The sequence below is a fragment of the Spermophilus citellus genome (assembly GCF_964194105.1).
Source record: "Spermophilus citellus genome assembly, chromosome: 14".
Lineage (NCBI taxonomy): Eukaryota > Metazoa > Chordata > Mammalia > Rodentia > Sciuridae > Spermophilus > Spermophilus citellus.
The window spans coordinates 83287297-83305329 of NC_138194.1; the positions used below are offsets into that span (position 1 = coordinate 83287297).

General features: G+C 38.9%; 1 protein-coding gene across 1 annotated transcript in view; it reads left to right on the plus strand.

Annotated features, from left to right (window-relative positions):
* Window positions 1–11652, plus strand: part of SLC30A8 (solute carrier family 30 member 8) — a gene marked incomplete at both ends in the record, with an annotated part of 37376 nt that extends 25724 nt beyond the window's left edge. The window contains 4 exons of the mRNA XM_081266397.1: window positions 1980–2130; window positions 3737–3842; window positions 10050–10184; window positions 11507–11652. Of these exons, the coding sequence (XP_081122523.1) occupies window positions 1980–2130; window positions 3737–3842; window positions 10050–10184; window positions 11507–11652 (538 nt within the window). The remainder of the gene's footprint in view (window positions 1–1979; window positions 2131–3736; window positions 3843–10049; window positions 10185–11506) is intronic.
* Between the last annotated feature and the right edge of the window lie 6381 nt (window positions 11653–18033).

Consider the following 18033-nt stretch of genomic DNA (forward strand, 5'->3'; position numbering starts at 1 on the left):
ATGAAAGTATTAATAATTTCCTGAGAGTCATATGTCACATAGGTTGTGTCAATGCTACACAAAGATGAAGGATATTCCTAGCCAACTGCCACATCAATCTGGGACTTTAATGATGGAGTTCGACTTTCAAAATAGATACCATCCAAGTTTTCTTTTTACTGCGACTGCTTTTGAACATTGACCTTAACCTTGCAAGTACTTTTCATTCTTAGAAAGACAAGGGAATTGAAAAGCCCTGCCTTCTTTGTGCAAACAGATAGTTATTTATGGATAAAGGTGCTGAGTGACTGTAATGTTTTCTCCAAGAACTGAGATCGCAGGTTGCAAATTCTGCAAGATATTGTAGTGATTGAATATGGAGAAATCAGAATTGCAATTTGCAAATAAATTTGGAATAAATCTATTCCTTGGGGACCCAAAATCCAGACAGAAAATTCTAGTAGAAGTGGTAAAGGGGTTCTGTGATGAAGGGTGTAGACAGAGCTTTAAGGCTATTGCAGGCTAATTTTTTCTGCCTAAAATATTCCTTCCTTTCATAACCTTTTAAATTCAGCTCACTTGCTATATCTCTCTAAGTCAGGCTCCTCTGTTGGCATTATCCAAAGCAGCAATTCTTAGTAACCATATTATAATTAGAAATTTCCATTTGTGTTAGTTTGTGTGTGCAGGCACGTGTGTGTGTGTGTGTGTGTGTGTGTGTGCATGTGTGTAAAATCTTTGCTGTCTCTAACACAGTTAAAGCTGCACTAGGGAGGGACTGCATATATTTTTATTCACTATATAACTGAAGTATTTAATAGCACTTGGGGCACGAGTTCTTAAGAAAGTTTTACCTTTTTAAATAAAACAAGTAAAAGGGTGAATGACACTGTGATGATCATATATGGTAAATCTGAAAGAGTGTCTGTTAGCTGCCAGTCACATTGGGCTGTCTAACTTTGAATTGTAACTCATAGCTAAGGTGTTTCTATCCAAACACAACAATCTGAAAACTGTGCCTTCTGTAATGATCACATTTTGGCACACAGCAGTCATTCCACCTTGTGGTGATGGCTTAAGACTTAACACTTTTACCTGCAAAAAGACTATGTATATATTGTCCCAAGCAATAAGAGGTTTTTAAAAAGTCTTTATTCCAGAATGTTCCAAAAGGGTATTTGGCAAAACATTCCTTGTTGACCATCAGTGAAACAATTCTCCTTTTATTTCTAGTATAAACTTTGTGAATGTTATAGATAAATAGAATCAGTTGCATAATTTTTAGTGACTACTACTTTATCACCTTGACTTGGACAAGAGATGCTACACTTTGCAATACATTGTATATGTATGTGTGTGTGCACGCGTGATGTACATAAACAAGTACTTTTACAATATATTAATGTATCTTTGCTTCTAGATAAATAACTGTATATACATACACAAAACACTCTCACCATATGCCATTAAGAAATTATTCAAATTTTAAATGCTCATAGAAATGAACAAAATTAAGTAAAATAAAAGTTTAAAAAAAATCCCATGATGAGATTCATTCACTATTATTTTGTTTTATCCCTTTCCATTGCTTTTTGCATTTGAAACCAGTACATTAAATCAAGCTCTCCCAAGCTCAGCTTTAAGTATAAATCAGTGGCTGACATTTAGTAGATAATGAAATTTTTCCTTTTTATTGTAAAATGTTTGATTTTGATCAAAGAAATGTTGCTTTCCCATTTTAATGTGAAAGAGAATAACATTAGGTGGATGAATGAGAAAACTGAGGTATATTTTTATAGTTTGTCCTTGTGTGAAAAATTTAAAACTCTGTGATACACCTGTATTCAAACATAACTCCAAAATGATACATTGTAAAGCATACTTTTTTTTTTAACTACCTGCCATTTTGAATAATGCATGCTATTGCCAGCTCCTTTGTTCTGCTGCCTAGGTTTGTAAGGGCTAATCTCACCTGTGCCAAGAACATTGTTGTCTTTCAGACTAGCTGTGGTTTTGCACCAGAGACACCTTGTCCACAATCACAATGAAGTACAAGCTAACGCCAGTGTCAGAGCAGCTTTTGTGCATGCCCTTGGAGATGTATTTCAGAGCATCAGTGTGTTAATCAGTGCTCTTATTATCTACTTTAAGGTGAGTGTAAGTGAATGTACCCATATTGTAGTAATTACATGCATTAGCACAGAGGCTGACCCTCCAATATTGCAAATACCAACAACCTTATCTGAGTTTACCTATACAAACTGCTTTGTGAGATTAAAACAAACACTCAAAGCCTGAAACCTGAGTCTTTCCCAAATTTCTAAGAACTATGTCTTTAACTATTGGGCTGCCAATCTTTCAAAAAAGCAGTTCCTTTTGCCATGCCGTTAAGGTAGACAACAATGAAACTATTAATACCTTAGAGTTCTTAGGTAGAAAGCAACAGAAAAGATCTCTGACTCATTTAAGAAAAAAATAAATAAATAAACACGTGTATTGGCTGAAATCTATTGACCGTATTTCAGGACGGAAATCAAGGTAGAAATATGGGCAAGTTTTGGTATCTAAATTTCATAAATAATAACAACTTCTGTCTCAGGCACCATGCTAAAATAAATGTGACTTGACCAATTTGTTTCTTCCTGCTCTTGTCGCTGCTGAGGATTTATATTTCTTGGATGGGGAGTCCAGTCGACCCTAGTTTGGGTCCTCTGCCTGCCACCTGGTTGGGGAAGATTAAGCACCTGATAATTCACCTGTCCTACCAATATTGCTCACAAGCAGAAGGGTTTGGTTCCCCCAAAGCAGGATTCTAATTCAAGAACCCTCTCACCCTGAACAAATAAATATGCTCTGCAGATTGCTATCTGTTAATATCAAGAATGAACAGGGGTGGGTAAGGGAGGGTGGGGAGGGAAAAGAAGGAAGGAAGCTTTTAGCTCTTACCTTTTGCGTCATGATGGTCCAATTTGCAGGGACTCTTTACTGTCTTTCCTAAGATATAAAAATATGTAAGCAAAATCACAGACATATATGAATTTGAGAAAATGTTCCTTGAAAACTTCAATACTAAGGCAGAAATATTTTAAACTTGGAAGAATTAGTGGAGTTTGAGAGACCCTTTACAAAGGTTAGGTTGATGCTGAGTTTCTTAGAGAGTGGAGCCTGGACTTGCCTGTGGCATTGAATTTCATCAAAGGAAGAACAGTAGGTGTTTTACCCCGAAGTTATGGGATCCAGTAGAGAGAGAGAGAGCAGGAGTGACACCTTTGCTTAGACCCTTAGGGCTGTGTCACAGATACCTATCTCAGAGTATGTGTAATAGAGGAGAAGGAAAGAAAGAGACTAACCCCAGTACACCAAGACCAAGGGCTGGTTGCACTTGGGACAAATGCAACCTCTCAGTAAATGATATCCTTTCTTGTCCTCATCATAATTAAGGCTGAACAGTCATTGCACATTGTGGGCATCTTTGTGCTTGTTTTTTACACATATAGAGAATTTAAATCAGACCTCTTAAGAATGTCTTTCACTTTCATTTTCGAATAGTCTCTACTCTTTGGTCACTGGTAATTTAGAGCTGAAAGGACAGATTGAGTCTTCAGGAAGGACATCTTGCCTTTGTGTTGGATGTCAAGTGTCAGGGGGACAAATGTGTGACTGGGAAAGACAGGAACAGGGAACTGCAGCTATTTTATTAATCAAGCTTTCTCCAAGAGAAATATGAATTCAGTTAACCAAAATTGCTGTTTTTTAGCCAGACTACAAAATAGCTGACCCAATCTGCACATTTATCTTCTCCATTCTGGTGCTGGCCAGCACTGTCATGATCTTAAAGGACTTCTTCTTCTTACTTATGGAAGGTAGGAGAGATCTCATGATTATTCCTAAGATCAATGCTTTTGTCCCCTATGATCACACAAGGGGATGGCTGCAAGGTGTGCTCACTATTAAATTTGTATTATGGGAAAAATTATAAAGCTGATAAGGAATTTTTTGTGAAAATGAATGTTTGATTTTTATTTATATGGGAACAGATAAAAAGTGGCTTCTACTTGTATCTCGAGCAACTGTTAAATATCCCACATCATAAATATGGTCAGTGTTTTCGCTGCTGTGACTAACAGATCTGACCAGAACAACTTATAGAGAAGGAAAGTTTATTTGAGGGCTCATGGGTTCAGAGGTCTTAGTCCATAGAAGGCTGGCTCCATTCCTCTGGGCTCTAAGAGAGGCTGAACATCATGGCAGAAAAGTGTGGCAGAGGGAAGCAGCTCACATTGTAATCAGAAAGTAGAGAGACTCCACTTGCCAGATAAAAAATATATATACCCCAAAGCCACACCCCAAATCCCACCTCCTCCAGCCACACCCTACCACTTCAGTTACCACTCAGTTAATCCCTACCAAGGGATTAAATCACTGATTGGGTTAAGACTCTTACAACCCAATTATTTTGCCTCTGAACCTTTTTGTACTGTCTGTCTCACATGTGAGCTTTTGGGAGACACCTCACATCCAAACCATAACAGTAAGTATAAACATTAACAGTGGAGAAAGATATTGCCAAAATATAATTATATTCCTAATTATACCTGGAGAAGACTTAAGAAAGACAATAAAAATCTACCTCTCAGGCAACATTATATCTGAACATTTATGTCTGATTGTGGTTTGAAGTACAAGAACACCAGGGTGACTTATTTGTCAAGTGCTTACTGAGCTCTGACTGCTGGATCATGTGCTCAAAACTAGAGCTACAGAGATGAGCTAAGATGAGACTTGTTTCTGTCTTCAAGAGTGAAACTTTAGTGAGGGGAGAAAGAGATAATTCAAATAATTACTCAGAAATGGAATTGAAGTGCTACTGAGAAATGGTGTGGGAATTTGAACAGCTGGGGGAGAGAGACAGGTGGTCCCCGGGGTGTGCTGAAGAGATGATATTTTTTTACTTGCTCTCCCCCTGGTAGGATCTCATGCTAATTAACCTCATTCAACACAGCCAGAGTCTAGTCCTGATGACTCTCCTGGCTGGTCTAGCTCCTTGGGTCTTCTAATTAGTCAGGAAGAGATGAAATGCCTTCACTGTCAAGAAATTTTTTGTATGACTAAAGCTTACTGGCCACCTCTCCTGACATTATGCATTTTGCTGATTTTCTTTTCCTTTGGCAAAAGTAGTTGAAGAACTGCTAGTTTTTGCCCTTTCCAGGCTACGTCTTTACTGACAGTTAGGTTGGAGAGAGATTGTGCAATTGAAAAGGTAGAATTGCAGAGACCTCAGTTCAAATCCTAGCCATGAAAGTTTCTAGCACTTAAGTTCAGGCTTAATTCTGAACTTCAGTTTTCACTTTGTAGTGCTGTTGAGAGGATTAGATGGATCTATGGCATCATTTCTGGAACACAGTGGGAACTGGGTATGTACAACTTCTTAGCTAGCTTTTTAGTTTGACTAGAATATAGGAACTATAAAGCTAGGTTGTGGAAATGAACCCTATACTGCATATTATTCTCACATCAAGAAAGTCCCAATTCTTGGCCACAAGCTGTGGCCATAGACCTGGTCAGTCATTGATACTAATGACCTCCAAAGAGCTAGATAAGAGAGTCTTGATCAGAATAAATTTATCTTTGTCACTGGAAAAACTATTTGATACTAGGTGAAATGGGGAGAGCTACTGACTCACAGTGATGTTATCTTAGTGTACAAGTTGAGTAGCCATTATCCAAAATACTTGGGACCAAAGTATTTCAGGCTTTAGAATTTATTTTTAACATTTGCATAATGAGATATCTTGGAGATGGAACTCAAGTCTAAATGTAAAATTCACTAATGTTTCACACACACCTTGTGAACACAGCCTGAGGTAATCTTATGCAATAGTTTTAGTGCTTCTGCATTTTGACTGAGACCCATTCTTGTGGCCTCATGTTGGTTCTGAAAAAATTTTGGATTTTGGAGGATTTCAGGTTTTGGGTTTTAATTAGGGAAGTTCAATGTACTAAAGTAAATTAGAGGCATAAGTCACTTGATTATATTTGCAAGGTGATTTATCATCATTACATTGACAGTTTGTAATGAACATAGATGATGTCATATTTTCTATTCTACCTATTAGAAAAACAGATATTACAGAGGATTTTGCTTAAAAAATCTTGATAGACTGAGCCAGCAGTTATCAAACTTTGGAGGCATCAAAATTACTTAGAGGTGTTATTGAAGTGCAGATCACTGGACCCAAACCCACAGCTCTTGGGTCAGTAGGTCTTGTGTGTGAGAAGGGGCTGAAAGAGCAAGAATATGAATTTCTGCCAAGATGTTGATGCTGCTGGTCCCAGCACCATACTTTGAGATTCCTCCATGAGGAGAAGGATGATGATAGCTCTGGGAATTATCTGGAAATCTCAATCAGATCTGGAGGTTTGCATCATATCAACTATCCAGATAATTAAAAGTATCCAAAACAAAAAGAACTTTTCTTTTTGTCCAGCTCATTTTGAGTCATGGTAGACCAAGTCCCAGAGTGCAGTCACCTTCAGTAACACTATTGAGTGCACATTTAAGAATTCTACTCCTAGTGGGCACCATCATTATTGGCAGATAGTGCTATGACACTAAAATGGATAATGGAGATGAACATTCACTACCCATTTTCTAAACTGAGTAACAAATGAACTTTCTGGCTTTGAACTTGAGAATATTTGGTCTATCAAATCACAGGTGCCTCTATTTTCTTTCCTGAGGGCCAAGTACTAAGCTTTAGCAATTGTCACTATTATGGAAATTACTGACTTACAGAAAGATCAGAGAAAAACTGAAGTACAATTTAAGATGATTGTTTTCCACCCCTCCTATCTCAGAAAAACTCTTCCCTGGAAATTATCTCTCTTAAATTTTTAAAGGAACAGTACAGAGTCTGGGCTATCTTAGCTAATTAATGAAAATGGCAGGTAACTCTTTACTGGAAGACGCCTAATTTTTTAAATTAATTCAATATAAAATAATTCCATACCTGGGAAAATTTTAAAATAATACAGAAAAGTATAAAATAATAAATTGTTTCCCCATATTTCCACCTCTAAATTCTCAATCCTGTGCTTCAGGGGTCACTTCTATTAATAAGTAAACATACATTCATACATCTTTCCCAAAACATTCATTCATTTGCTTGCCTTTTTTAAAAGTAAAATATGGGATTAAATGATGTTATTTATTTGTTCTATATCTTGCTATCCTTCACTTGGAGATATTTCATATTACCACATAAACAATACCCCATTTTTTTCATATCTGCAATTACTCCACTGTATGAATGAATGTTTTTCCTTACAGTTGGCATTACAAACAATGTTGTGGTTACCACTACTATATGTGCATGTTTTTAACACTTTGTATCAGTGGAATAATTCACAGAATTAGTATTTTTGTTTCAAAGTTATATGTATTTTAAAATTGGATAGATTGGCTACTTTTACCCAAGATACCACATCAATTTCTTTGCTACTAACAGCATGTGCAAACACTCACCTTTTCACATCCTCATCATCATTGAGTATTATCAAACTAGTGATTCTTTTCTCATTTGACAATTGAAGCATTATATATTATTGATTTCATATGTAATTCTTTAATTATTATGGCATTGAATGTTATTTTCAGTTATTTATTAGCCATGGAAGTTATCTTTTTAACATCTGTTTTGGATGTTTTCCTAGATACATTAATATTTTTTCAGACTTTTCCTCAATAAAAGAAGTTTCTAGGCTGTGCTGGAGCATCTGCATCATGAGGGATATGCCTCCTGCTTGACAACCTTATATCTTAGTATAAAATAAGTAATGGTGGCCTTTTGTTCTCCATAAAAGAAAAAAAGTAAATGTCAAATTATAATGACATCCTGACTTCAAGCGTCCTAGATGACAACAGGTCTTCACAGAGTCACCTGAAACTCCCCCAAAAAGATGACACACACTAGTCCTAAGAATGAAATTTTTTATTCCTTTGCCTAAACTCTTACCTTCGCTTGACATGTCAATGCTCAGAGATTCTGAGCTCTCTGTCACTTATCTGTGTGGCCTTAACAATGTTCTTAAGTTTTCTAACCCCTATTTCCTCAGTTAAGTGGGAACTACAACATTGACAATTAGCCCATAAATTTCTTAGGACTCTTAAATAAAATAATTGTTATAAATAAAGTGTTTAGCACAAACCTTATACATGATAGGTACTCAATAAAGACTTTTGTTATTTAGAAAATAAAAATTTGCCTTAAGACTTCATGCATACTCTATGATTCATCTGAGGCAAGAATTCCTTTAGTTTCATTCTAGTGCCCTGAGACTTTTGTTGCTCATAGAGTAAAAGGATATGTTGATCAGCTCTTCGTTACTTCCATGGTACAATAAAAATGGGGTTAAATCAAACTCAAGCCCTAGAAAACTTTGAGTTAGTTAATCAGGAGAAAATCCCCTATGAGAAGATTCTTAAATCTTGAAAAAGGTAGGTTAGGATTCCTTATTTGTTTAAATAGGTGGGTTTTGGCTCTAAATACTCATTATAATTATCTGATAAGTATTTTAAGAGACTTATATCCAGGCTCCAGAGAACTAGATTTAATTGTCTGGGGGAGCCTTGATATATTTTAACATACAGCAAGACTGAAAAACATGTGAGGTCATGCTACTCAGGGACTCACAGGTGTTAGTGTCATGGTTCTTAATCTCACCTGTGTAAAAGACTCACCTGATGAGCACTGAGGTTGGGTCTCCTCCCCAGAGAGCTGATTTCATGGGTCTTGGGAGTAACCTTGTCATCAGGATTTCTAAACTGTGCCAGTAATTTTGACGTGCACACAAGGTTCAGAACCACCCGAAGATCTGGAGATTTCAGAACCTCACCCATGGAGCTTTCCATTAGGGGGCCCGGAACGGAGCCAAATCTTTATTATTTTTAACAAACACCTCAGGTGTTTGCATTATGCATTATATAGAGTTGAAATAGAGGCTACAAATGAATCATTCTTAGACTTATATTCTACAGATCCTCTTTGGGTCATCTTTAGCTGACAGGGATTTTACTTAACATGAGATTTTACCATTGTTGTGCTGGTTGGATTGGTATTTTTCCAAAATTTTTTTTTGGAAAGTTTTTCCAAATTTTTTTTTTAAATTCTTAATAATATTGAGTTGATTTCTGTTTTCCTATTCCAACCAACCATTTCTTTCTCTCTCTGAAGTTAGTCAGAGAAACTGTCCTTACACGTTCATGTTCTGTCACCTTCTATATGACAGGTCTTGCAACATTTGAAAAAAGTGATCACACATCTCTTGGCCTTCTCTTCTCCAAATTAGAGACACCCAGTTCCTTTTCCCAAAAGAAGAGCTGGTTGACTGCCAGATTTCCCACCTTCCTGTATTCCCCACGTGGTTTCTTTAGACACAAAGATGACAGTCAAACTATTCCATATTCTGACCCAGCCATTGAATGCAGACTAATGTAGTAAACTAATGGAAAATTTACAAATAAAATCATAAGATGGTATTACAATGTTAGGATCCTCTATTAGCACAGTCCAGTATGTGACCTGGTAGATAACCAACATTTACGATTTACAAAGACCCGATATCTCTTGAAGGGCTCCTCAGAGAACTCTGTGATCTACAAATTGTTCTTATCATCCCTATTTTACTACAAATATGCTGAGGATCAGAGAAGCTTCATAATTGGAGTAAATTCACAATAGTTGTAGGCAGGATGCTAACCCAGGATTCATTGAATATCAAATCCCACGTCGCTTCATTTTGCTTTCCAGAGTGCACGAGGATAATTAGGAAAAGCACAATTAGTTTAATAATAGACTAAGGATGATTACTGTTGTTGATTGTTGCATAGTAAATCCTGCAAGGATTCTGCCTGTGAACTTCTGATTGATGGTAAACCTTTGGAAATAGTCGGATTTGTAAACATTTGAAGTAGGAAGCCAGAAAAGGGGAGGGCAAGTTGGCGAGGGCTTGGCAGCGCAGTTAGCCATCTCCAACAGTTGAGTAACGACGCCTCCCACTCCTTCCATCAGGTGTACCAAAGGGCCTGAATTACAATGTTGTGAAAGATCTCATCCTGGCAGTCGATGGCGTTGTCTCTGTGCACAGCCTGCACATCTGGTCTCTAACAACGAACCAAGTGATTCTCTCTGTTCATGTTGCCACAGGTCAGTGAGTTTTGTAAACACCCCTAGGCAAGATTCCATCCTTGTCCTGAAAAGTCAGTAATTTCTCTTCTTTTCTGAGGGCTGACCTTAGTATCCATTGCCTGTCAAAACAGCTGTCGAGTGGTTTGTACTTTGAAAACCCATCCGTTTATGGTGGTTGTCACAGCAACCATGATACCTCCAGGTATCATTCTCCAGGCTGATTTCAGTGCAATACAAAGACCCAAAATGCCTCCCAACTTCAAGGCCTTGGACTCTGAAAATTCCATTTCCACTTGTTTGGCTTGGTGTCTGACCACTAAAAATACAGAAAAGAATTTAGCAGTAAATCTTGATAGAACCTCTGCTGTGTATAAGATGCTCTGCTCAGTGTGGATGTTAGAGGAAGAGATTGAGGCTCCAACCATAAAATTCAAACAAACTAACAGATGTGCTGGGAGAATTAGGGCAGGTCCTTCCCTGGATGGTTAGAGATTCTGTGACCATGTGAGACGATTCTCAGGACATTATACTAATAGCTACTTTTTTTTTAGAGCAGAAGGTGATTTTGTCTCTGAAATGTCTCAGAGCTGGGAGAAATAGGAAGTGGGAGGTCTTTCACTGCCTCAGGAGAGAGCTTAGGCCAAGGATGATGAGTTAGGCTGCTAAAATATAGCTTAAGAAGTTACTTAGTGGCAGAGGGACAGGGACACCAGTGACCGTCATTTGAGGACCTTCTCATCTTCTCTGAGGGGCTCAGATCTGGCTTCGGGGAATTTACAGCATTCTCTACACCAATATTTCACTGCAAATGAAAGAATATAGTAAACAATCAGGTTACTGGGGAAGGGACTTTATAGCCTCCTGATACCATTTGGGACAGGAAAAAAGATGGCAGTGGGGGTAGCTGCTCTAAGAGAGGTCTGTGGGGAGCTCTGAATGCTTCCTGCTTCCTGTCACTTGCCTTGATATAAATTCTAATTAAATCCAAAACTGCAACCCAGAGATCCCTGGGGGCTGGTGAGCAGGACTGTGTAAGAAATAACAGTTCTATCTTGGCTCTTTCAGGGTTTGTCTCCCCTCCATACTCAGCTCCTGGGAGTGCCAGGCTCCAGAGGTAACTATGGGCAGAAGAGTTCCCATAGTGACAGGGCACTTTGCTGCACTTGAATGTCCCCTGCCTTGTCTGTGTGAACATAGCAGAGCCAAAGTGGCTTCCTCTGAGTGCTCTGCCTATGCTGCCCAGCTCCCCCAGACCCAAGACAAAGCATTTGAAGCTGAAGTCTTAGCCATGGCTCATGTGTGTAATCAATGCTAATCTCACCCTGGTTCTTTATCAACAGCAGCCAGCCGGGACAGCCAGATTGTCCGGAGAGGAATTGCTAGAGCTCTCAGCAATAGCTTTCCTGTGCATTCACTCACGATTCAGGTGGAGTCTCCAGTCGACCAGGACCCTGCCTGCCTTTTCTGTGAAGACCCCTGGGACTAGTTCAGTCACACTGTCAGCTTCCTCTGTTTGATAGACCACAACATGCTGCTAGGCAACTTCTGAAACATCAGAAATAAGTAACTAAAGGAAGAATTTTGAGAAAGTCACGATACAGTGTAATGCATGTTTTATTCTGAAGATGCATATAGATCCATCCGTCAATTGGCTTATATACTCACCAGTAGCAGAGTTCAATTATAGGAAGGGTGTAAAGGTTATTCTTAACTGGCACCAAGATAACAGCTGTTTGTAACCATCGGCAATAAAAGTTTTACCTCCCTCCAATAAAGCATCCTGAAAATGAGTAGGTAAATATGAATTGAAGAAAGTCTTATCTCTTCAGTGGAAGAGACAAATAGCCACAAAATTCCCCCCAAACCTCAGGGGTAAAAGGGAATCTAGAGTCATTAGAATTTGATTTGTCCACCATCCTTAGCTAAGGTGACCTGGGCAAACATCTTCTGCTCCCATCAACATCACAACTAAATGGGGTAGAAATTCCTTCTGTTAGTCTTGGATACAAATTATGTCGTTATGTGTCTGAAACTGTTGAATTGTATTTTACTTTTCTGCATAGAAGTCCTGGGCAAAAGAAAAATTGTGAAATTACTGCTTTTTGAGTGTTTTCATGTAGTATGACTTAATAATGCAAGAAAATGAGGAGACACAGAGAGGGAGAGTACTTGCCCAGGTCACATGGAAAGTAATTTGGTTAAGAATTAAGATCATAACTTTGAGATTTTGAAAAATATTGATGGAGTGCTAACTATCATTCAATTATTATATGAACTATTTAGATATATATGTCCATTGTTAATTTTTTCCTGACAATAACTTTGACAAGTTGGAATAAATGCCATTATCGTATTAAAAAGACACAAGACTCAAAAATGTTAAGCAACTTTCTAATGTTATTTATGCATTTATTCAAAAAATAGTTTTTCTATGCTTGCTATGAACTGAGACATTGGTGAATGTCTTAGTCTGTTTGCTATTGCTATAACTAAATTACACAGACTGGGTAGTTTATAAAGATAAGAGGTATATATGATTCATGGCTCTGAAGGCAGGGAAGTTTGAAGTCGGGTGAGTACATATGGTGAGATCCTTCTGCTGGCAGGAGCTCTCTGCAGAGTCCCAAGGCAATAGAGGGCATCCACAAGGGAGAGGTGATGAGCCTCCTAGCTCCGCTCTCTTCTCCTCTTATAAAGTCATAGTCCCATTAGGTTAGGGTTCCACATGTCTGGTCTCATTTTAACCTTAATTATCTCCCCAAAGTTTCACCTCTCAATACCACGGTTGGATTAAGATCTCACAAGAAGGATTCAACTTCAACAAGAGTTTCGGTGGCGGCTGTTCAAACATAGCTGTGACCTTTGCCCTCAAAGAATTCTTTTTCTTTTGTGGGGGAGATAGCCATTGCATGGATAAACACACCCAGGAGCATATTACAGGGAGCAGAGATGATATGAAAGAAGAGAGAATTATGTAGATTGAGGAAAGTCAACAGTTTCTCTGAGGAAATAGCATCTAAATTGAGAGCTGAATAAAAAATGTAGGTACTATTAAAGTCAATTATAAGAGGAAACAAGTTCTAGAAGAAGAAAGATATGAATAGACCCCCTGAAGAACTTGGTGCATTTGTGTACCTGAGAAAGGCCCTTGTAGCCAAGGGTACACTAGAGAAGGGGGTGAGTTAAAAAACATGAAGGACATGAAGCAGGAGAGATAAGTAAGGCCAGGTCAGAAAGTGGCTGGATCTATTTTGTCCTAAAGCCCATCCATACTTTCTTTGAACACTTTTTTTCTGTTTTTGTTTTGTTTTGTTTCCGACCTATAAATCGATGCCAACAATTAGTCATCGCTTCAGAAGTGTGTGAAAAATGTGTATGATTGTACATTCTTCAAAAGGATGGGATAAATACAATGTTAAATGTACAAGCTAAGGGATGACAATGTTTCCTTTATGTGTCCTGTCCATCACTGAATGTGATTCACAGGTAGCACTGGACTTGACCCTGTCTACACAACAAGTCTGGCTAAAGCAAGAGGTCACTGGGAGGAATCGGAAAGGTCATGAGCTGACCTTCCAAAAGGCCTTGCTCCCTAGATTTTGGGTTATATCATTAGCAGCAGGGCTCTGAAATAGAGGAGATGGAGTGGCATGGGTGGAATCTAAAACTACGGTGGAGGAATACACTTGACAGAGAATTAGAAAACACAGTTTCTATCCCTTTCTTCTTCCCCCCATGTGTCTACCCTTAAATTGGTTCTCAGTTCTCTCAGATTCTTCATTTGAAAACAGGGATTCCGTTTTCACCAGGGGATTTCGATCAGAATGACATGGGATAATAAACACAAAGAACAAGATTCTTTGTGTGGTAAATATTGAGTGCTCAGTAAGTGGTCCCTCCAGTCCGGGGTTTCTCAACCTCAGCACTCCTCCTTTTGGGGTCTGGATCTTTGTTGTGGAGGCTGCTCTGAGCATGACAGGAAGCTCAGCAACATCCCTGGGCCCTACCCACCAGCTACCAGTTATGCTCCCACCCCTAGTTGTAACAACCAAACAGATGCACAGACACACAGAGAGACTTCTGGGCTACAGGAAGAATGAGGGGTTGCTTTGATGGTAGAAATTTGGAACTTGAATGACAAGAACCAGAGCACAAGAAGAGGCAACTTTGGACTGATGCATAGGCGTGGTCACTGAGGATCCATGACATTAGGGTGACAGCCATGCTGGAGGTCTCTAGAGAGACCAAGAACAGAGCAATCCAGACAGAGAAAGGCTGTGCACAAGGCACATGTACATTTATTCTGCTAGTTTTTAATTTGAAAAGTGAAATACAAATGACGAAACACTGAACCCTGTGACTTTTAAAAGTATGTGATTCTTCGTGTGTGTGCGGTGCTGGAGATTGAACCCAAGGCCGTGTGCTTGGTGGGGGGGGGGAGGGGGGAAGCACTCTACCAACTGAGCTATATCCCCAGTCCTAAAAGTATATGATTTTTTGATGTAAAGTTTTTTGAGTTTTTTTTTTTATCCTGGATATTAATGCTCTGAGAAGCAGGTGGCAAAGATCCTCTCCCATTCTGTAGGTTCTCTCTTCATGCTTTTTTTTTCTGTGCTGAAGCTTTTTAATTTGATGCCCCCTCACTTATTGATTTTTGGTTTAATTTCCTGCATTTTAAGAGTCTTGTTAAGTAAATGGGCAAAATAACTAAACAGACACTTCTCAAAAAGAAGAGATAAAAATAGCCAACAAACACGAACAAATGTTCAACGTCTCTAGAAATTAGAGAAATGCAAATCAAAACTACCTTGAGATTTCATCTCACACCAGTCAGAAAGGCAATTATAAAGAATAAAAATAATGTGGATGTGCAACCGATGTGATTCTGCAATCTTTGTAATGTTTTGAATAACCAATAAAAAAATAAATTAAAAAAAGAATAAAAATAATAATAAGCATTGGCAAGGATGTGGGGGAAAGGTACACTCATACGTTGTTGGGACTAAAAACTAGTGTGACCACTCTGAAAAGGAGCATGGAGATTCTTCAAACTCTAGGAATGGAACCACCATATAATCCAGCTATCCCACTCCTCAGTATATATCTTAAAGTTCTAAAATCAGTATACTATAGAGATATAGCCAATCAATGTTTATAGTAACATAATTCACACTAGCCAAGATGCAGAACCAACCTAGGTACCCTTCAACAGATGAATGGATAAAGAAAATGTGGTGCATACACACAATTGAGTATTACTCATCCATAAAGAAGAATGAACTATGGCATTTGCTGGTAAATGGATGGAACTAGAGACTATCATGCTAAGTGAAATCAGACCCCAAAAGTCAAAAGTCAAATGTTTTATCTGACATGTGGAAGCTAGTCCAAAATAGGGTGTGGGGAAAAAAAAACAGAGAAAGGGAAAAAAAAAGGTGGTGTGTGTGTGTGTGTGTGTGTGTGTGTGTGTGTGTGTGTGAAATTCCACTGTGGACTAGAAGAAGGGTTTGAGGGGGCAGGAGGAGGGAGCAGGATAAGGGAAGAACAGTGGAATGATTCTGACCTAACTTTCTTATATACATAGATGAATATACCACAGTGAATCTCACCATCAAGTATATCTGCAAGACATTAACTAACTAACTAACTAAATAAGTAAATAACAGAGAGATCAGTAGAGTGGAGGGAAGGGAAGAGAGAGAGGGAGAAGGAAGGGGAAAGGGAATGGACTTGGGACTGAATTTTAGAGCAAATTATCTTCCTTGCTTTTGTAAGTATGTCAAAATGAATCCTAATGTCATGTATAACGAAAAAGAACCAAAAGAAAAGAAAAGAAAAATATATGTGATTTTTGCAACTTTATGGTGAGAACAGAAGTCATGTCTTGGATGATTTTTTGCACCATCATCAGCCTCTAGCAGGATGCTGGAGACCTAGCAGTCATTAATAATGGTCAAAGCAATGACTCTGAGGCTACCGGTGAGTCTTGTCATTATTTTTCATTTACATTGTGTTTTTCTAAAATTTCGAGGCCAAGAAAACATTGACTTTGACAGAGGAGGTCACATCTGTGCCATTTTGGCAGATCAGTCAGTGATGTCGAAGAGTCTACTTAGCATTCTGCTGACAACTCGCCCTGCTGGGCCGAGACAAATAGTCCCCCACCTCATCGAGCACATTCAGACAACCAGGGTTAGAGCTGCCACGTCTGCTCTCTGAGTAGTAGGCACAGTTCATGCCAAATCCTTTATTCAGTCTCAAGGGCCAACAAATGTTTCTGAATTTCCACGTTTTGTGCAGGACAGGACCTGAAGGCCAGGTGACCTGGCGACTGCACAAGTTGTAGTGCAATTGTTTGCTTTTATTTTCTCGTAAAAATCATCCGTTAGATTTGATTTTATGTCAGAAATGCACTGCCAGATAGTTATAAGGGTGGGGGAGACTGGTGTGTCCACCAAAGGAATTGTCCCATGACTTCTAGCTATTTCTGCTATTTCTCTGAAATTCTGCTTCAGTTGGCCTGGGTGAAAAATCTGGATGGTAAATGCAACAAGATAATCTTCAATGAGAGCTTCAAGAATTTTAAGATGAAAAATCAGATGCCACCAAGAACGTTAAGTACTATCCATCAGTTTTGACTCTCTGCCTCCCTTTTGTCCCTTCCTTGGCAGGATCAGAATTCTAGGTCATAGAAGTTAGTGGAGTAGGGTTATAGAATTATTTTTCTGTTGTTTGTTTGTTTTAATTTTTTTAAGCTGTTTATGGACCTTTATTTTACTTGTTTATACACAGTGCTAAGAATTGAACCCAGTGCCTCAGACCTGCTAGGCAAGCGCTCTGCCAGTGAGCCCCAGCCCCAGCCCTGTTCTAGAATTCTTTACTCTGAGCCACTGTGTTCTCTCAGCTGTCATAAAGGCAGGGACCTTTCCTGTCTTTCAAAGGAACATGTCTCCTTCTTCTGAGTATCAAAATCAGGTCAACTTCACTGCCCCTCTCTCTCTTTAGTATGCTTCTCCATCTTCCAGCACCCAGTTAAGATTTATCCAGAGCTCTCTGGTGATGTTAGGGCCTATAAAAGAAATTTATGTGTTCCATATGTTTGGTTACAGATGGGAAATGGGGATTCTGAAGGACGTGAAGGCGAAAATGTTTACACGTTGAACATCAGTTCTGAAGTTAGATAGCCTGAGTTTGAATCTTAGCTCTTCCCTTTATTAGCTCTGCGACCTCAAGTTAGTTACTCACACACTCTGGTCCTCTATTTCCTGAGCAACAAAACCTCCCTAGTGAGGCATGAACATGTGTAATAAATTGGGACACCTTAAAGGGATCGACCTGTGTGTAACCTGTAGTCAGCATCTGGTATGGATCAACCATTATTTACTATCAGATACAAAAGCCAGTCTTATGGGAGCACAGAGTTTTTCCATCATCTCAAATTCTAAGAGCTTTTCGGCTATCCACACAACTCCCACAAGAATGGCTGAATTGTTAGCGAGAATTAAACAGCCGGTTCTCTAGGACGGAGCAATTGAGACTTGCTGGGATAAAAAGTGTTGACGGAAAGAGTGAAAGTGTCATGGATTAATTTAAATAGCCCAGTCCTTTCTGACAGTCTCTGGACACTTCTACTTGTATTTTTCAAGTAAAAGCTGAATCAGTCACTCAAAGTACACTTATTAACAAAAGTACAACTGTCTAGTTCAGTGAGGGCAAAGTCATAGATCTACTGGGTCTTAAGCCATTCCTGTGAAATACCTGTTCCTTGGCTTTTTACTACTTCCTCCTCCTCCTCCTCCTCCTCCTCCTCTCCCTCCTCCTCCTCCTCTCCCTCCTCCTCCTCCTCTCCCTCCTCCTCCTCCTCTCC